Below are 20,014 nucleotides of genomic sequence, written 5' to 3'. Positions count from 1 at the left end.
TGGGCTGCACACCAGGAGGGGGTGCAGATGCTCATGGGGGCTGTGGTGTGGGGAAATCAGGGGGGTGGCTCTGGTAGGGGCCTGCACAACCCACTCACAACCAAGGTCCGTCCATCCATCTATGTATTCCTCCATTCTGCTATCGATCCTTCCATGGACTCATCCCTCTGTCTGTCTGTCCAGCAAAGTGTCAAGAATCTGACCATCCCTAGGTCTGTCCATGGATCCATCAGTCTGTCCATTGGTCTGTGAATCCGTCCATCCCTGTGTCCATCTGTCCACAGACCCGTCTGTCTGTCCACAGATCCCCCATCTCTCCGTCCATCCCTGTGTCCGTCTGTCCGCAGACCCGTCTGTCTGTCCACGGATCCCCTGTCTGTCTGTCCATCCCCCGTCCGTCTGTACACAGACCCGTTTGTCCATCCCTGTGTCCCTCTGTCCGTCCGCGGATCCCCCGTCTCTCCGTCCATCCCTCTCTCCGTCTGTCCACAGACCCGTCTGTCTGTCCACGGATCCCCCGTCTGTCTGTCCATCCCTGTGTCCGTCTGTCTGTCCATCCCTGTGTCCGTCTGTCTGTCCGCGGATCCCCCGTCTGTCCGTCCACCCCTCTGTCCGTCTGTCCACTGACCCGTCTGTCCATCCCTGTGTCCGTCTGTCCGTCCGCGGATCCCCCGTCTGTCCGTCTGCGGATCCCCCATCTGTCCGTCCATCCCTCTGTCCGGCTGTCCACTGACCTTTCTGTCCGTCCGCGGATCCCCTGTCTCTCCGTCCATCCCTGTGTCCGTCTGTCCACCCCTGTGTCCGTCTGTCCGTCCGCGGATCCCCCGTCTCTCCGTCCATCCCTGTGTCCGTCTGTCCACCCCTCTGTCCGTCTGTCCGTCCGCGGATCCCCCGTCTCTCCGTCCATTCCTGTGTCCGTCTGTCCACAGACCCGTCTGTCCGTCCGCCCCTGTGTCCCTCTGTCCGTCCGCGGGTCCCCCGTCTCTCCGTCCATTCCTGTGTCCGTCTGTCCAGGGATCCCGTCTCTCCGTCCATCCCTCTGTCTGTCTGTCCACAGACCCGTCTGTCCGTCCGCCCCTGTGTCCTGTCCTGCCCGTGCACCCGCGGGGGCAGAGGCGCGGGCCCAGGGAGCGCTGTCCCCGGACGCCGGCTGAGACCCCTGAGCGCCGCGCAGGCGGAGGGGCCCCGGGGGACCGGGTCTTCGGCCGGGCGTCGCGGCCCCTTTAAGCCGCCGCGGGCGCGCGGGAAGCGGCCTCGCGAGCCAGGAGACGCCCCGGCCGCCGTGCGGAGCGCGCTGACGTCACCGCGCGCCCGCCGTTGGCGGGAGCCTCGAGCCGGGATGGCGGAGGGCCCGGAGCTGCGCGAGCGGGACTCGGACGGGAGCAGCGAGGAGCTGGTGCTGACCCCCGCCCAGCTCATCCGCAGCCTGGAGCAGGTGGGTGGGGCCGGAAGCCTGGGGCCCCGGACGCCTGGGTTCTATCTCCGGAGGGGCTGGGAGCCCGGACTCCTGGGTTCAATCCCGGCTCCGGGAGGGGAGTGGTGGGAGGGGCTGGGAGCCCGGACTCCTGGGTTCAATCCCGGCTCCGGGAGGGGAGTGGTCGGAGGGGCTGGGAGCCCGGACTCCTGGGTTCTATCCCGGCTTGGGGAGGGGAGCCTGGACTCCTGGGTTCAATCCCGGCTCCGGGAGGGGAGTGGTTGGAGGGGCTGGGAGCCCGGACTCCTGGGTTCAATCCTGGCTCCGGGAGGGGAGTGGTGGGAGGGGCTGGGAGCCCGGACTCCTGGGTTCAATCCCGGCTCCGGGAGGGGAGTGGTTGGAGGGGCTGGGAGCCCGGACTCCTGGGTTCAATCCTGGCTCCGGGAGGGGAGTGGTGGGAGGGGCTGGGAGCCCGGACTCCTGGGTTCTATCCCGGCTCCGGGAGGGGCTGGGAGCCCGGACTCCTGGGTTCTATCCCGGCTCCGGGAGGGGCTGGGAGCCCGGACTCCTGGGTTCTATCCCGGCTCCGGGAGGGGAGTGGGGGCTGGTGGGTCAGATCACGGGGGCTCAGTGTTAGGCCGGTTTGTGGCTCACTGTTCTACTGTGCTGGCAGGCCTGGCTGAATGAGAAGTTTGCCCCAGAGCTGCTGGAGAGCAAGTCTGAAATCGTGGAGTGTGTCATGGAGCAGCTGGACCACATGGTGCGTGTCTGGGGGCACAGGTGGGGGCAGGGGTTGGGAATGGCTGGGCAGGTTCATACTGTTATTGCTAAACTCCGTGCCCTGGGGTCCCCTGCCTAAGTCGGGCCAGTGCTTCTATCCGTCCCCCTCTCCAGTGTCCCCCACAGAGGGTGGATGTAGTTCTGAGCATCTTGTGGTTAACCTGCATGCTCTGCCCAAGCAGTGATAGTTCATGCTATGTGCTGAGAGCAGCAAGAGCCCCCAGGCTCCTGGCGTGTTGCTGTTAGTCACAGAGGTTAAAATTGGCATCAGCTGTTGTTGTTGCCCTTGTCTGCTATTCTATAGGGCCTTCAGCGTGGTTGCTGTTCATCCTGGCCTGCAGCTTGTTGTTCGCCAAAGTGGGCTGGTCATGGGGGCAGTGCTGCTAGCCAGTTCCTGGTTCTTTGTGCAGTTGTTTGCTACAGAGGTGGTGTAAATCTCCTGCTCCAGGCAGACTCACAGTTGCCTGGATGACAGAATCAACCATCTGCAGTCTTGGCCAATGGCCATTACCTGCCCAAATCCTATATACTGCAAAATCTGGCATGTGGTTCTTGGATTCCCTTTTCCAAGGAGCTGTCCCATGTGTTGGTTCCCATGTGGCAGTGAGGGGTGGTAACCTGCATTCGTGGTGCAGGTGCTCTGTCTGCAAGAGGCAGCTGCAATCTAGGTCTTTCCCGGGGCTCAGTCTGCGGACATTGGCCTCTCTGTGTCTTTAGCTATTGAGTGTTTGAACAGTCTGATATTCCCCCCATGTGCCCCTTTGCAGGAGTCAAATCTGAAACGAGCCAAGCACGGAGACCTGAAGGTCAGCATCCACCGCATGGAGATTGAGAGGATCCGCTATGTCCTCAGCAGCTACTTGCGCTGCAGGCTTGTGAAGGTAACACCCTGCTATTCTGTGCCATGGCAAGGTGACTCTTAAGAGAGTGGCTGGAGGCATGGCGTTCTGGCCACATCAAAAGCATATTGCTTTGGTCCGGGGCTCTGAGTCATGGGCCCTTGACATGTTTGGTTAGAGTGACCAGAAGGTTCACCTGGGGAATCCATTCCTCATTGCTGTCAAGCGCAGCACCTTGTTCTGGGTATCACAGTGACTTGGTGGGGGGGGTCACAGTGCTGTGGTGAGCATGTTTATTACCCTGTGGAGGGTCAGCACAGTGCAATCTTCCTCCTGGAAACTCCATTGCCATCCCACCTCTCAGGCGCAGACAGCCCTGCGTGGGTCCGGAACTAATCCCAGGGCAGATGTGCCACCTTTGCACCTCACCAATCTGCAGCGACAGATTCCCTCTGGCTATAGAAGGGAGGATGCTGGGAGCTGCCTATGATGGAGCTCTCTGTTTCGATCACAGCTGGCTCTTCTTTGGGGCTTTTCTTCCCCTGCAGATCGAGAAGTTTTTCCCCCATATCCTGGAGAAGGAGAAGTCCCGAGCGGAAGGAGAGCCTTCCATCCTCTCTCCAGAGGAGTTTGCCTTTGCTAAAGAGTGAGTAGGTATGGAAGGAGGGCTGGGCAGCGGGGTTAGCCAGGTCTTGTTCTACTGCGCAGTAGAACTAGGTCCAGGCCAGAACTGGGGTTGTATGCACTCTGGCTCTCCCTTTGTGCCTCCGCTTCACATGCTGTAGATCCTCCCTTGGCAAACTTGGCTGTGGCAGCTTGGTTGGAAAAACCTTGTCCCCTAGTGACCAGCTAACGAGTCCCTCGCTCTCTGTTGGGCCTGCAGTGAAGCTAGAGGCTTGGCCCTGAGCGCTCCTGACTGTCTGGGAAGGCGTTGAAAAAAGATCCCCGCTCAGCCTTCATCAGTCTTGGTGTCTGCCCACTTGCCTCCTTCCGTGTGCATGCCAGATTCATGACCGGAGCCTCGTCCTGCTGCACAGCTTCCTCTCCTGTCTCCAGTCAGCCTTCCACTGGCAAACTGTGGCAGGCCATTGGCCAAGGAGGTATCTAGGGGCAGTCTCACTTCAGCCACCCACTAAACTATGCCAGAAAAGTTCCCTCTGCTGCCCGAGTCCTGCCAGTGGGAAGAGCCCTCACTGCCTTTTGTGTCACTTTCCCTTGGAGATAGGCTGTGCCCTTGGGTGCTGAAGGATTTGTGTGCGCTGTTTTGCTGGAGCAGAGAAGTCTTCATTTCAGCTTCTGTCCCTCCAGACCCAGCCGCTTGCTGCTGTCTTCCCACCGTGCTTGCGGGTTCAGCGTGTCTCGCTGGTACCTGGAGTCCATTCTGGCCCACCAGCTTTTGCCGTGATCTGACTGACAATAAGGGCTGTTTGTTTCAGGTACATGGCGAACACAGAAACCTACCTGAAAAATGTGGCCCTGAAACACATGCCTCCAAACCTGCAGAAAGTGGATCTCCTGAGACTGGGTAAGAGAAGCCCGGCTGCAGTACAGGCAAGAGGATTCTAGCAGTGGCTCTCTGGGGACGAGCCCTGGAGTAACCTGAAGTCCTAGAGAGCAAGCAGTGTAAGCGCTAGAGCTCCGGCGAGTGCTTGGAAGAGGCAGGTGTCTGAGCATGGCCCTCTCCACACTGCTGGCCCTTTAGAAGCTGTTCTGGATATGTTTGCACCGCCCTCTCCTAGAATCGCCCTCTTGGGAGAGACAAGGGGGTCACCAGGCTATTTACACTGGTCTCTGTGTTCTGACTCTCCTGCCGTCTCAAGTATGTGTTGGCTGGTGCATATGGGGCTGGCCAGTCACCTGTGGGGCTAGTGACCAGCATTGCACTGTGTCCTCATGAGCATCCCAGCTCCGCGTGAAGGTCCTGCAGAGGAGCAGAGACTGTTCCCAGGAGTGGCTCGTGCAGCACAAAGTGCCCTGATCTCAGTCACATGAGCCCAGGGACAGGGCTGAGTGTGTCACTTTCCTTGCAGTTCCCAAACCCAACCTGGACTCCTTTGTATTCCTGAGGGTGCAGGAGAGGCAGGAAAACATATTGGTGGAGCCAGAGACTGATGAGCAGAGGTAGGTGGCCTATTGCTTTGCTGTGCACTGATACGCACATGCCTTAGAAATGCCATCCCGACTGTATTCTGCTCAGCTTCCCGCAGCGGAGAGTGCAGGGGGGCGTCTCTGCGAGTTGCCTGTGTAGCTGTGGGTGGGTGGGCTGGATGGAGCAGCACCCCTCCTCCTTGCCTAATCCGGTCATGTTGCCGCGGCTGTTATACCAATAAAATAAAAACCAGCAGGAGCTTATTAAAGGGGAAAAGGCAAAGTGCCACATTTATTGTGAATACAGAAAGAATCATAGTAAGCAGTTAGTTATAGCTATAACTTTCCATTCAGTTTCATATTTATTCACACATTCATTCATACACACACACACACACACACAGAGGTTCTGCAAGGTTGTTATCATAGTTACCAGCCTTAGAGTTGCTCATGCCAAGCCACTGGCCAGGTGGCCTGGACATGAGGAGGGAGCAGGGCCTTGTCAGATGCTCATCTGATGCTCCTGGAAGTTGGTTTGCAGAATCAGACCCCCCCAAAGTTCTCACTTTCTAGAGTCCATTTTTATAGGAATTTCTTCCTATGCCAGTCTATGGGAATTGCTTCATCATGCTGTTGCTGAATCAATCAGCAGATGGCACATTCCTGATGGCTCCGTGCTGCCAGATGTTATCTTGTTCTTTGGTTCTCCCATTCTTGAGGCTGTTGGGTGGATCCCAGTCTGCCCTCCGGGGGTCCTCTGGTTATTTCCACTTGACGCCTTCTTCAGCCGATGGACACTGGATTCTTAGGCTGGCACCTCCCCGATCATTCAGTTATTATCCACACCAAGAATCCAGCCACATGCATCCTCTATCTCTATTTTAATCACAATTGTTAACAGAACGAGATGAATACAACAAAAGGGCGGGGAGCCTCTGGGTGCTGTTGTTACAGAGTATTGCTTTGAGTCTCTCTCTGTGTGAGTAGTTGTTGTTACAAAGAATTGCTTTGAGAACAGACTCTGTCTTAGAATTAGCAGCTTGCAAGTTTCACACAGAGAGGGAGAGAAACAGTACCAAAAACCAAGAGACCTCTTAATTAGTAATACCCTGGAATTTAAACTATGGGGAATCAAACTCATTTGTGATTTTAATACAGAACTTCTTTTATATGATCCAACACTGCAACCCTGAAAAGCAAGCAGGAGCCTCAGGAGAATGCAGCACCTCTCTCCTCTCGGTCTGAGCTTGCTGCCACCCTTCCATCTGAACCTGTCTCTCTTTCCCCTTCAGAGAATATGTGATTGACCTGGAGGAGGGCTCACAGCACCTGATCAGATACAAAACCATTGCCCCCCTGGTGGCCTCAGGAGCAGTTCAGCTAATTTGAAACATCACAAAACTTAAAGGGGCCAGGCAGGAGGCCCTGCAGTCTGGAAGGGCAAGTGCCGTGCACAAGACCACCTGAGAGCATCGTTGTGCCAGTCAGCACATGGGGACACAGCAGTTGTGGACAGTTGCAAATACCCATCCTTCCCCCGGCCCAGCCTGGGGGCCCAGCAGCTCAGTTTTCTGTAGCCTGAGGACAGGAAGATAAACAGCCAGGTAAAGGTGCCATCAGCAAGTGCCCCTGTGTGGGGAATGAGGAACTGCCGCTGAAAGAAAGCTGAGCCCGGTCTTCTATCCAGCTGCAGCCTCTGCAAAGCTACTGCTCTGTTGTGGAGCCAGCAGGTGGCACCATTGCCCTGCTTATACTCCGGATATTTCAGCTGGCTGGCAAGAACCCCCTGGAATGAGTTAGTGACTGTTGGAGGAGGATGTGCCAGTGTGAGCGAGGTACGTTATAAAGACAACAGCAAAATCTCCATGCGTGCCTAACAGGGCACCACTGCCCAAGATCCTGTCCAAGCCTCCTGTGCAGCTAAATTAGGAGAGATGCTTAAATGTAGTGTGGGGAGGGGATTAGGCAATGGATGAGTGCTTGTGTGGGTTTGCAGCAGGTATCAGCCCTGAATGGCCTGGGGTGGGGCTGGTCATGTGTGGAACCTGCAGGCGCTGTGGAGCTCTTACAGGCCTGGGGATGGCGAGTACAATGATCGGCCTGAGAGAGCACAAATAAACCAGTGGGGTATCTCTGGCTCTAGCTATCAATGAGGAGGAGGTGGCGTCTGCATCCCTGACAGCAATTCTGATTCACTTTGTTGTATTCGTGGCACCCATTAAACAATCTGTGACTCTTCCTGAAAGCCGGCAGCCTGTGTTCCAGACTGCATCCAGCATGGCCTGGGCATGGGCCGCCCAGCCTTCCCCCAATGAGCATTCCAGTTTCCAGGTCTGTGCCTCCTCTTGGGTGTAAAGCACAGGGGCACCAGTGCTTACCGTGGTCCAACAAAAGCGGGTGGTTGGTGTCAAACTCTGGGAGCCACAGCTTTAGAAAGACTGGCATCCTGGCTTGATGGGATGTTGGTTGCCAGGTCTGTGACCCTCTTGTGACCTGCCCACCTCCAGTTTAAGCACTGCCCTTTGCCAGGTGATCCATTCAGCCAAAAAGCACAGTGCACAGATTCTCCATTGCAAATAGTAGAGGTGGGAGTGACCGGGAGCTAGAAGTGGAGAGAGTGCTGGGCAGACCCTTCTGTGTGGGGGAGGAGTGGGGAGGAACAATAGCTTAATGTTCAGAATGTGCTAAATACCAGGTTACCTCAGCACAGTGTGAAAGGGCTGCTCGCTTGTTTCCTTGATTGCCAGCTTGATGGTATTAATGGGGAAAGGAAGCTTTGCCATTAGTACCTCATTAGGTGAATGGGGTCCTGAATGGCCTGGGTGTTGGACTGGAGATTGCTCCCAGCACCCTGGGAAGGCTCCTCCCGTGGGGACAGGCAGGGTATCTGTACAAGCTGTAAAAAGAAAAGTAGTACTTGTGGCACCTTAGAGACTAACAAATTTATTTGAGCATAAACTTTTGTGAGCTACAGCTCACTTCATTGGATGCATGCAGTGGAAAATACAGTGGGGAGATTTTGTATACACAGAGAACATGAAACAGTGGGTGTTACCATACACACTATAAAAAGAGTGATCAGGTAAGGTGAGCTATTACCAGCAGGAGAGGTGGGGCAGGGGACCTTTTGTAGTGATAATAAAGGTGGGCCATTTCCAGCAGTTGACAAGAACATGTGAGGAACAGTAGGGGGTGGAAATAAACATGGGGAAATAGTTTTACTTTGGGCTAAGCTTAATAGCTTTACCCTTTAGTTGGAACTGCCAACTGTCTCTGAGGATGCAGTCTTCCTGGTGTCCACCAGAAAGAGTTTCCTTGTATAAAAGTCCTCTTTCTACAACAAACCTGGATCGATGAGAAGAGCTGAGAGGCGGTGGGTTGCTCCGTGCCACCGTCCAAGCTCTCTGGAGGTTTTCATCTGCTTCCTGTTCGATCTGGAACTGTTCCCTTGATGCTGGAGACATCAGTTCCTCATTGGATTGTGGACCTGGGCTTGGTCCCTCTGGAAGCGATGTAGGGGTGGGGCTGTTTCCGTTGACTGTGAACCGCTCTCCGCTGGTGCACTATGCTGGGGTTCAGGCTCCAGCTAAGCCTCTTGTGTAGGGTTATCGGCTGCTGCTGGTGCAGGTTCGGTGGGGCCCTCTGGTGTTGGGGTTGCAAGTACTGGATTCAGTGCTGGCAATGGTTCTGGTGCTGGTTGTTCCGCCGTTTCCGGTTCTGAGACTGGCTCTGTCTGGGTCTCTGGGACTGGATCCACTACTGCTGTTGCAGACGTTGGCATGGGGTCCGGTTCCCTCACCTCTGACCGGGTCCTGGTAGAAGTTCCTGGAACAGAGCTAGGTGTGACAGCTTGCTTAGCCTGGCTGCGGTTGACCATTCCCACCCTCTTGGCTCACTTCACATGATTGGCCAAGTCTTCCTCCAACAGCATGGGGATGGGATAGTCATCATAGACTGCAAAAGTCCACGTTCCTGACCAGCCCTTGTACTGGACTGGCAACTTGGCTGTAGGCAGGTCAAAAGAGTTTGACTTGAAGGGTTGAATAGTCACTTGGACCGCTGGGTCAATTAAATTGGGGTGCACTAAGGAAGCATGGGTAGCCGACACTTGTGCTCCGGTGTCCCTCCGCGTGGTGACCAAGCTGTGCCATCTAGGTAAAGCAGCACACATAACTCCCAGTGTGGAGTGGCCACAATTACAGTGTAGTGATTCCTGTGGCTACAGGCTTGTCTACACGTCAGATGCTGCAGCAAAGACACCAGCTATGCAGGCAGGAGGTGTGGGCCCCATGGCAGTGGCGTGCAGTGAGTGTTTGTGCCAGAACCTCAGTGACTTCTGCAGGTTTCAGTGTCTGAGAGCCTGGCCCAGGTGACGCTTATGGCCCAGCTACCCAAGGCTTTGTCTCCCTGCATGCAGAGACCATGTGCTGTGCCGCTGCCAGAGCAAATACAGTTGCGCAGAGGATTTGGTGGCTTGCCTTTTACCTCTTGAAATCCTGTATGACTGCTTTGGAGCCATTGCTTCTAGAAGTGCCCAGCATGGGGGTCAGGGACCTTCTCTTAGCTTCTGTCTGTACTGATTGGCTTCAGGGAGAGGAGAGGGAGGTGCACAGCTAATCCCCAAACCCAAGGCCACTCCAGTGGGTTCAGCCAATGAACTCTAATGCAAATACATTATCTCCCCACTCCCTGCCACCCCTTGTATGTGCACAGAGAGGGCCTTGTCTAATCAGCTGGTGAGTGAAGGTCAGGAGGGCTTTGGGAGGAATTTCTAAGTGGCTCGAGGGAGTCCCTGTGGCCTTCCTGTTAACTGGAATTTCTGCCTGCAGTGACTGGTGCTCTGGACAGCACCTGTCTGCAGGGAGTGGCTTTCCCAGAGCAATTCTGCAATAGAGTCCTGCCAGGGAATGAGACCAAATCCCCTTTTCTGGTTCTCCTTTCTCCAGCCCTTCCCTTTCCCCACTCCTTCCTGTCTCTAACAGGAGTTTACACAGCACCTGGAGGATAATAGCCTTATAAGGAATAGCCAGCATGGATTTGTCAAGAACAAATCATGTCAAACCAACCTCATTCCCTTCTTCGTTGGGGTTACTGATCTAGTGGATGGTGGGGGGCAGCAGATGTGATATATCTTGATTTTTGACACAGTTCCACATGGCATTCTCATAAGCAAACTAGGGAAATACAGTCTAGATGAAATTACTGTAAGGCGGATGCACAACTGATTGAAAGATCATGCTCAAAGAGTAGTTATCAATGATTGGCTGTCAAACTGGGAGGGGTATCTAGTGGGGTCCTGCAGGAGTCAGTCCTGGTCTAGTACTAGTCAGTATTTTCATTCATGACTTGGATAATGGAGTGGAGAGCATGCTTATAAAATCTGCAGATGAACCCAATCTGGAAGGGCTTGCAGGCACTTCAGAGGACAGGGTTCAAATTCAGAACAACCTTGACATTTCAACAAGATGAAATTCAAAAAGACAAGTGCAAAGTACCACACTTAGGAAGAAAAAATCAAATGCACAACTACAAAATGGGGACTAACTCGCTAGGTGTTCGTTCTGCTGAAAAGGATCTCGGGGTTTTGGGGGATCACAAATTGAATAGGAGTTAATGGTGTGATGCAGTTGCAAAAACGGCAAATCTCATTCCAGGCTGTATTAACAGGACTGTCATAGGTAAGACATGGGAGAGGCCTCAGCTGGAGTTCTGTGCCCAATTCTGGGTACCACAGTAAAAAAGATGTGAATAAATTGGAAGAGCAACAAAAATCATAAAAGGCTCATCAAAAAATCCGACCTATGAGGAAAGATTAAAATCTGGGCACGTGTAGTTGTGAGAAAAGACCACCGAGCAAGGCCCTGAGGCTTCAGGCCTGTTCCGGGCTGTTGGAAAGAGGACGGGGATCGATTGTTCTCCATGGCCACTGAAGGTCGGACAAGAAGTGATGGGCTTGATCTGCGGCAAAGGAGACCGTGGTTAGGTAGCAGGAAAAACTTTCTAACGCTCAGGGTAGTTAAGCTGTGGACCGGGCTCCCAAGGGAGGTGGCGGAATCCCCGTGATTGGAGGATTTTAGGAACAGGTTGGACAAACCCCTCTTGGGATCCAGGTTTACTCGGTCTTGCCTCGGTTCAGGGGACTAAACTTGATGACCTCTCCAGAGCACTTCTCGCCCAATGTTTTGATGATTGTATCGTTTCCCAAGTGGGAGATGGCCCTGGAGGGAACCTGTTCATGGTATCCAACGGGAGCAGATGATCCATACTGATCCCTCACTCCAGTGCACAAAGGTTGCAGGAATGTGCTGTGTGAGGTTAGACACAGTGGTCAGATCTACGCGAGGTAATTTAAGATTCCGTACCCCACAGGCCTTGTTAAGTTCAGCTTCTCTGTTGCTAGCAGCATTGTAGACAGGGCAGTGACTGCAGGCACCTTGTCAACTAGCACCGAGGGTCTCTGCACTGAGGCTGCTGCTTTTGCTAGCATTGGTTCAGCACCCCCAGTGCTAGTTACCATGTAAATACTAGTGTGGATGGGACACAAGGATCTCTACCACTGTGTCTAGCCCTGCTCTGAGCAGATTTTCTTGCCATGGTGGGGAAATGCCCAAGCCCTGTCTGCACCAGGAGCTTAACACCAATGCGGCTGAGCTGGTGCTACCTAACTACAGGTATTAACTCTTCTAGCATAGACATACCCTAGACATGAGAGAAGAGCTCCGTCTGCAAGGCCCCTGCAGTCCCTGGCCTCTCCGCTGAGACAAGCCAACAGTACCGTCTGGGCTGTGACTGTCTGCTCCAGGGATCTAGATCAAGAGCCCCTGCATCCTTCAGGTACCAAACAGCTGTTCACGGTTAATGCCACTAGCTCCTTCCAACTTAGCATAGATTACAGCCATAACAGCATCCATATCCCAGTCCCCAACCTGAGGACTTAAACAAGAGTATGCCTTTCAGAAATGCACTGAATGTTGCTTCAGGTCTTCTCTCCGCATCTCAGGAAAAAGGGTACAGCAGAAATGGGAAGAGTTGAGAGAAGGGCAATGAAAACACGTAGCAACCTCGGAAGACTTCAGACAAGGCCTGGGACTGCTTAGGTCAACGAGGAGATAATAGGGGATGGCATGATGGATGTGTATGAAATGATGAACCATATAGTGAAGGCTAGGGAAGTTTTCCTACTGTATATGCCCTTTCTCATGCTATCTGGAGATCTAAATCAAAGCAAAGGATCACTCAATGAAATTAAAAGGCAACTAATTTAAAGCCAGTAAAAGGAAATATTGCTTTACCTGCTGTGTGACCTGTGAGACTCCCTGCCACAAGGTGTTGCTGAAGCAAAGAGCTTAGTAGGATTCAAATAAGGTGAAAAATAAGAATAGCGACAGCTAACATGATGTGGAAGGAATCTAAAGCCACATACTTCAGTACACGTAAGCTACCTGCCGGAGCTAGGAAGAAATTCTCCTAGGAAGATGTTATACCACCCCAGCCCATGGCAGGATTTTTGTGTCTTCCTCTGGAATAGCTGGTCTGACCATTGCTGGAGTTGGGGTACAGGGCTGGAGGGACCGTTGGGTCAGGCACTTCATTCCTTTGTCCTTGTTGGATAGAGAAGAGAAGCTCCTCCTTCCTTGCTGGTTCCCACATGCCTCTTCTGTGTAAGCGGGAGCCACTTCAGTAACTTCCAGGGCTCTGTGCCCCCTGCCGTGGCCATGGGTCTGTGGGTGTATCCAAGGGCACAGGCCTGCAGTCCTCAAAGGGCCTGGCCTCCCCTTCATGTGCTCTTGGGATGTGAGGGAGCAACCCAGCTCCCCTGGGTAGCAGGAGGCATGGGGATGGCATGTGTGCAGTACAGCATGGGGTGAGCAGCTTGGCGTGTGCTGTGGTTTAGAACATCCCTAATGAATCCATTTATGTAAAGAAGATTCATTAGGCACAAACATGAAGAGGAAGTTGGGTTTAATCCTAAAGAAGTGGCACCAAAGGCTGATGGTTACAGTTCCCACACAGGGATCTGGTCTATGCCCTGCCCCCACAGACAGCCCTTATGAAAATCCTCTCATGGGCTCTGCAGCTCCCAGACAAATCGCTGTTGAGTTTCCACTGGAGAAACAGATACTGTGGGAGAGACTTGCTTGAGTTTCTCTCTGTAGCACGTGTTCACTGGACCCCTTTCTCCTTCACCCTATTGGGTTTAATTAAGAACAGTAATTGTCTGGGCAGCTGCTTTAGAGTTGCAAAGTCTGAGCTGGGAGGGGAGAGCAGAGGGAAGTCACCCCTGCTGTCCCACGCAGGAGAGAGAAGCTGGATCTTTCCATCGGGGCACTTCTGGAGCTTGCTGCCCTCAGCCCTTCCTGCCTTTGGAAATGCAGCACCTGGGGCACCATCTTTGTGTCACAAAAACACCCTCCTTCACGCATGAATGCTCCATGATCACCACAGGACAGCGCTGCTACAGGCAGAGGATGGTGGGAGGGATAGCTCAGTGGTTTGAGCATTGGCCTGCCAAACCCAGGATTGTGAGTTCAATCCTTGAGGGGCCCATTTAGGGATCTGGGGCAGAAGTTGGGGATTGGTCCTGCTTTGAGCAGGGGCTTGGACTAGATGACCTCCTGAGGTCCCTTCCAACCCTGGTATTCTATGATTCTGTGACTGAGTGGTCGGAGTAGGGTGCTGAGAGCCAGCACCTGGGGCCAGATTTGAAGATGGAGAGAGGCACCTACTGGGATTTTTCAAAAGAACCTAGGCCAGGGGTGGGCAAACTACAGCCTGTGGGCTGGATCCTGCCCTTAAGCTCCCTCCGGGGCTTGCCCTGCTCCGGCACTCCAGCCAGGGAGCAGGGTCGGAGGCCGCTCCACGCGGCTCCCAGAAGCAGTGGCATGGCCCCCCTCCAGCTTCTATGCAAAGCAGAGCGCCTGGCCATGCCTCCGCAAAGGAGCTGGAAGAGGGACATGCCACTGCTTTCTGGAGCTGCTTGAGGTAAGCACCAGCTGGAGCCTGCACCCCGAGCCTCCTCCCGCACCCAAACCCGCCGCCCTGAGCCCCCTCCTTCCCTCTGAACCTCTCGGTCCCAGCCCAGAGCACTCTCCTGCACCCCAAACTCCTCATTCCTAGCCCCATTCTAGAGCCCGCACTCCCAGCCGGAGACCTAACCTCTCCCTGCACCCCCACCGCCCCCACACCAACCCGGAGCCCCCTCCCACACCTGAAGTCCTCCTTTCTGGCCCCACCCCAGAGCCCGCACCCCAACCCCAATTTTGTGAGCTTTCATGGCCTGCCATACAATTTCTTTTCCCAGATGTGGCTCTCAGGCCAAAACGTTTGCCCACCCCTGACCTAGGCACATGCCCTGCTGTAGCTCACGAAAGCTTATGCTCAAATAAATTGGTTAGTCTCTAAGGTGCCACAAGTACTCCTTTTCTTTTTACTCCTCATAACACAAGAACTCGGGGTCACCCAATTAATAGGCAGCAGGTTTAAAACAAAAGAAAATATTTCATCACACAATGCACTGTCAGTCTGTGGAACTCTTTGCCAGAGGATGTTGTGAAGGCCAAGACTATACCAGGGTTCAAAAAAGAACTAGTTAAGTTCATGGAGGATAAGTCCATCAGTGGCTATTAGCCAGGATGGGCAGGGATGGTGTCCCTAGCCTCTGTTTGCCAGAAGCTGGGAATGGGTGACAGGGGATGGATCACTTGATGATTCCCTGTTCTGTTCATTCCCTCTGAAGCACCTGGCATTGGCCACTGTTGGAAGACCAGCTACTGGCTAGATGTCCCTTGGTCTGAGCCAGTATGGCCGTTCTTATGTTAAGCTGAGCGCTGGAGGAGAAAGCAGGGCCTGGAAATAAGCATCCCAGGTACGGTGAGCACTGCTGCAGGGACTAGGGCTCTCAAACCTTACTCCTGCCGCTCAAGGTGGCTCAAGCTCTCTGGTTTGTCTGTGTGATGAGTTCATAGCCCAGAGCAGGAGGAGGGCACCAGTAGGGCGTTGATTTCCGCAGCCTCCAGTTTGAGTCAGATCCCTTCCCCGCAGGAAGTGGGCAGCGGAGGGTGGGGGGTGGTACTTTCATTGCTGGAGAAATGCCCAATGATGGTGAGCTGCTTGTCACTAAATCAGGGGGCAGGAAGTGAAAGCCACAGAGGATGTGATGAAAGGGTGATTTGGAGAAAGCAATCTGCTGACCTAAACTATTGGCTTAGTCACTGCCAAAAAGTAACAGACAGACGTGTGGTGGAGTGGGAGCTACGTGTGCAGACGTGCAAGCACTGAACTCCATCCAGCGCACGAACACACCACAGCCTTTAGACAGGCCACATACCTCCAGGGTGTTACTCCCATGAGCCCCTTCCCAGTCCCAGGAGCAGAATGACAGGCATGGCTTGAGAAACCTGCCATTTGAGTCTCACCTTGCACTAGCGCCTTTGCCGAAGCCCAGCTGCTGACAGCCACAACCCCTGCTGCATACCTCTGCAGTTCTGGGTAGGGTATGAACTTGGGCTTCTTGGCTGGGACGGGCTCTGCACTCGAGTCAGACCAGATGTCCCGAGTGGTGGTGTTCTGACTAGTGTGTAAGCTCCTGTGGGCAGGGCAGGGTGTGCTGGAGGCCAGTGCTGCTCCTTCCCCATCACCCTAGCCCCCGCGGCACATTACACATTATACCTATGTGCGTGGTGCTGCGTTCCATATCGTCCTCTGGGTATCCTGGGCATGTCCTTTTTGCTCAGAGGTGGGCCCTGAATTCTTTCCTTGTGCTCTGAGATGTGTGGGGGAAATGTCTGAGAGAGGTTCCTCTGGGCTTCTGAGAAGGAGCCTCCTGTCCTGCTCCCGGGAGCTGTGACTCAGGGCTGCATGTCTGGGGCTTTGGGCTGCAGCTCCTTCTCCTGGGGGTGTCTGGCTCCTCAGCCATAGGCCAACCTTAGCTGCAGGAAGCAGCACAGCCACGTCCAACAGCTGCTGAGGCCTTGTGGGAGTTGGCATCAGAAGATCGCGGGAGGAGCGAGCACTGCTGCTAATAGAACAGGAGTACCTGTGGCACCACAAGTACTCCTGTTCTTTTTGTGGACACAGACTAACATGGCTGCTACTCTGAAAGCTGTCTCTGCTGCAAATGTTAGAGTCCCTCAGTACAACTGCCAAACTGGGCCTGAGTTCTTGGGCTTTGGGACCCACGTCTCCCACAGCTAGCTGGGCACCCTGATCCTGCTCTGCCAGCAGCCTGCTTGGGCTGACGGAGGACAGGCCTATTAGGGAGAACAAGTCTCTGCAAGGAACAGCCCGAGTGTTTGGGCAGTGCCAGGGCACGGCGCTTGGAAAGGCCGGGCACGGCGCTTGGAAAGGCCAGGCACTACCCTGTACCAGAAGCCTTGGGCATGCTGCTAGTATATGGAGAGGTGTAACTGGATCCCTGTTATCAGTCAAGGACGCTGTGGAGCTCTTTCTCCCTGGGGGGGTCTGCATGATTACTGGGGAGCACATCATGTGTGCTCCTTTCCTAGCCCACTGGTCCTGACTCACCATTATCATTCTCTTTTCCTTTGTTTACCCACAGCTGCAGGAAAGCCCTGAACTCTGCAAGACCCTGGGAGGCAATGTCTAATGACAGGTTTCAGAGTAATGAGTAAACCCCAGGTGTTCGCAGAGGCTGCGGCTGGCAGGGCTCAGAGCTCCAGGTACTCAGCGGAGCAACTGTTCCCTGGCTGCTGCCCCATTCTCTGCAGCTGCGATGTCCCAGTGACTCTCTCCCTCTGCAGCCAGCAGTGGAGGGCAGCGTGACTAGCGCCTGCCCATAGACCCTCCCCACCCTCACTGCAGGGCCTTGCGCTCCCCACACCCTGAGGCCTTGCGGAGTGTAATGTGGGCTGAGTGCACAGAGGGCAGTGCTGCCCATCTCAGCTCCTGCGCCCTTGGCTGACTGGTGGTGGTTTTTAGCCATGTATAAAAGGGTCTAGGTGCACGCAGCTGTGTCCATATTGCTTCTTTCTCAGAGCAGCAAACTGAGAGGCCAGGTCTGTGCCGTAACCTGGTGCTGTCATCATAGGCACCGACTCCATGGGCGCTCTGGGGCTGGAGCACCCATGGGGAAAAATTAGTGGGTGCTGTGCATCCACTGGCAGCCAAGCTCCCCTCCTCCCATGCCTGACCTCCTCCTTTCCCCCCTGAGCGTGCCACATCCCTGCTCCTCCACCTACTTCTCAGCGCTTCCTGGCCGGTCGCTGCCAAACAGCTGTTTGGCAGTGTTAGCATGCTCTGGGAAGGGGTGGGAGGAGCGGGAACATGGCACGCTCGGGGGCGCAGAGCTGGGGCAGGGAGGGGGCGGAGACTTTGGGGGAAGGGGTAGGAATGGGCGCAGGGGCTTCATGGAAGGGGTGGAGCTGGGGGCAGAGGTGAGGGGGGTCAAGCACCCAGGGGAAAGAGGGGAAATCAGGGCCTATGGCTGGCATAGCTGTTAGTCGGGTGTGATGAGGTGCAGTTTGTACCTGACATCACTGTGCTGGCAAAAGCCACTAGTGTTCACCTGGCCTGAGTCTTGCCTGCTGGCCCCAGGAGTATGAGCATTTTGAGGCTCTGTACTCTACACCAAGGAGCCCTACTTTCTTCCCTGACTACATGCCGCTACAGAGGCAGGAAGGTTGGCGCCTTCTTGCTAGATCCTGCCAAAGCCCCTAACTTACAGCCTGATGCTCCAGCTCTGGCCCCATTGCATTGTCATTCTCACCTGAGTGAGATGGGTGTGAAATGTTGCACAGGCGTAAATGATGGCCCTAGGTGCTGGCACTGGAGACTCAGGCTTCAAGGAAAATTTCTCCACCATCACAGCCACCCCACCACCACTGAGATTCTCCCGTGACTCCAGCAGCTGGGACTTTAAAGAAACACCAAGTACTGTGAGACTAGTGATTAAACTCCTGAGTTGGCAGCAGTGTGCTGGTGTAGAGAAGCACCTGGAGCGGTGTGCTAGTGCAGAGAAGTGGCTGCCAGGTTATTAATTATTTGTATTTTAGCACCTAGGGACCCTTAGTCATGGACCAGGGCCCCACAGTCCTAGGTGCTGTACAGACCCGTAACAATCCCAAAGAGCCTGCATCTGTTGTATAAATAAAAAAACAAGGGGATCCAACAAAAAAGAGGAGCACAAGGTGAGATAAAACTTCAGCATGAAGAGCAGTGCAATTGTAGCCATCTTGGTCCCAGGACATTAGAGAGACAAGGTGGGGGAGGTAATATCTTTTATTGGACCAACCTCTGTTAGTAAGAGAGAGAAGCCTTTGAGCTGCATGGAGCTGAAGAATAGCTCTGTGTAAGCTTCTCTTTCTCACCAACAGAGGTTGGGCCAATAAAAAATATTACCTCCCCACCTTGTGTGTCAGCACGAAGAGCAACAGTCCAGCACACCAGCTGCGTACCCGTTGTCAGGTTTTTTGGTAGGCATCCCTGCAAAGGAGAGAGTGAAGGGGGGCAACAAGGGGCTTTTCAGCCCCGTGTTGTCCTGGGGGCGCAATGACAACCAGAAAGGTTTTTTTTCCCCTCTCCTGAGACTGGTCTACCTCTGCTGCCGCTGCAGTTCAGAAAGAGACAGAGCTGTCTAGCTGCCTGGGATCTCAGGCTAGTCCCGGTTCGGAAGATTTACCGACTCCTTGACCCAAATCAGAACTTGTCATCTGTGGTGCCTCTCCAGAGGCCACACAAGTGAGTAACTTCTGGGAAGGTGCAGTCCACTGGTGATAATGTCCCTGAAATGACGGCTCCTCCCTTCGACCTGCAGTAAAATGCCAGCCAAAGGCAAATGTCACCTGCTCTTACTGTTCCTCCAGACTGTGTGCATCCCCCCGGGCTGGGGGTAGGAAGCCTCAGGAAGGAGATGTCTGCAGCATCTGCTGTCTGTCTACATCAGGCAGGATGGTTGCATGATCCTCTGGTTTCTGGCCTCTAGTTCAAAGGTCCCTCTCAAACCCCACAGCATTGTAGCACTTTACATAGTAATAATAAAATCCCCGCCCCACCCCCAGCTAGCTCTAAGTTTGCTTCTGCTGCCAGGCAGAGAGCGGGATTTCTGTTTACATTTACTGGAAGGCTCTCAGATACCATGGTGATGGGCAGCCACGTAAAAAACACAATAGATGAGTTTCAGAACAGCAGCCGTGTTAGTCTGTATCTGCAAAAAGAAAAGGAGTACTTGTGGCACCTTAGAGACTAACAAATTTATTTGAGCACAAGCTTTCATGAGCTACAGCTCACTTCATCGGATGCATGCAGTGGATGAGTTGTGTCAGTGGCTGATGAAGATCTGTGCTGTCAGCAGGTGGAATCAGTCATGCTTAACGGAAGTGGCTAGGCAGCTTGAGAGAGATTAGCAGGGGGGCAGGGAACGGGTGAACTGATTCAAGTGCTGGCATTTTCTACCAGCAAGCCTTGTGAGGGCTGACTAGGAAAGGTGAACCTGAATGTTATTTCCAGACATGCAATATTGATCATTTTTACTGGACAGTCTAATACGGGCTCTCCCATTCCAGGACTCTTCATCTGCTCAGGATAGGGTGTGTTTCTCTGCAACTGCAGGAAACCCAGGACAAACCGTTTCAGTTGCAGCTGGTAGGCAGGCCATAGACTCTGGGATTAAACCTCTGTGTTTAGCCACTGGAGAACTAGAGGGGGGAGCTCAGAGTGAGCCATTTTTATCCATCTCTACTAGCCAGAGAGACCTTGAGAAACCATGGCCCCTACCTTGCCCTTGGATTCTGAGTTAGGTCTTTCCATGGCCATTACTGAGGGTTGTAGTTTAAAAAGAAAACTGTGATGATGTGAAACTCATTTTTTAGCTTTTTCAGAGCCACCCATGGGCCGGTGTCCTGTTAACTCAGCCCTGCAAAGCTGTGAACTTTTCTCT

General features: G+C 53.9%; 1 protein-coding gene across 1 annotated transcript; it reads left to right on the top strand.

Moving 5' to 3' along the window:
• Positions 1–1,233: 1,233 nt before the first annotated feature.
• On the top strand, positions 1,234–7,366 carry GINS4 (GINS complex subunit 4). The gene is made up of 7 exons (XM_037886456.2): positions 1,234–1,435; positions 2,088–2,174; positions 2,962–3,075; positions 3,582–3,679; positions 4,470–4,558; positions 5,064–5,154; positions 6,414–7,366. The coding sequence occupies exons 1-7, from the start codon at positions 1,340–1,342 to the stop codon at positions 6,508–6,510; spliced, it is 672 nt and encodes a 223-aa protein (XP_037742384.1). The 5' UTR covers positions 1,234–1,339; the 3' UTR covers positions 6,511–7,366.
• The last annotated feature ends 12,648 nt before the right edge of the window (positions 7,367–20,014 follow it).

The sequence above is a fragment of the Chelonia mydas genome, chromosome 26, assembly GCF_015237465.2.
Source record: "Chelonia mydas isolate rCheMyd1 chromosome 26, rCheMyd1.pri.v2, whole genome shotgun sequence".
In the NCBI taxonomy this organism is placed as follows: Eukaryota; Metazoa; Chordata; order Testudines; family Cheloniidae; genus Chelonia; species Chelonia mydas.
This window is presented reverse-complemented; position numbering and strand designations above follow the sequence as displayed.

Excerpts from the sequence above, each read along its gene's own strand:
- GINS4 (XM_037886456.2), top strand. The coding sequence starts at position 1,340 with ATGGCGGAGGGCCCGGAGCTGCGCGAGCGGGACTCGGACGGGAGCAGC. Across the intron at positions 4,559-5,063 it reads AGTGGATCTCCTGAGACTGG|TTCCCAAACCCAACCTGGAC; the intron begins GTAAGAGAAGCC and ends CTTTCCTTGCAG. Across the intron at positions 5,155-6,413 it reads CCAGAGACTGATGAGCAGAG|AGAATATGTGATTGACCTGG; the intron begins GTAGGTGGCCTA and ends TTTCCCCTTCAG.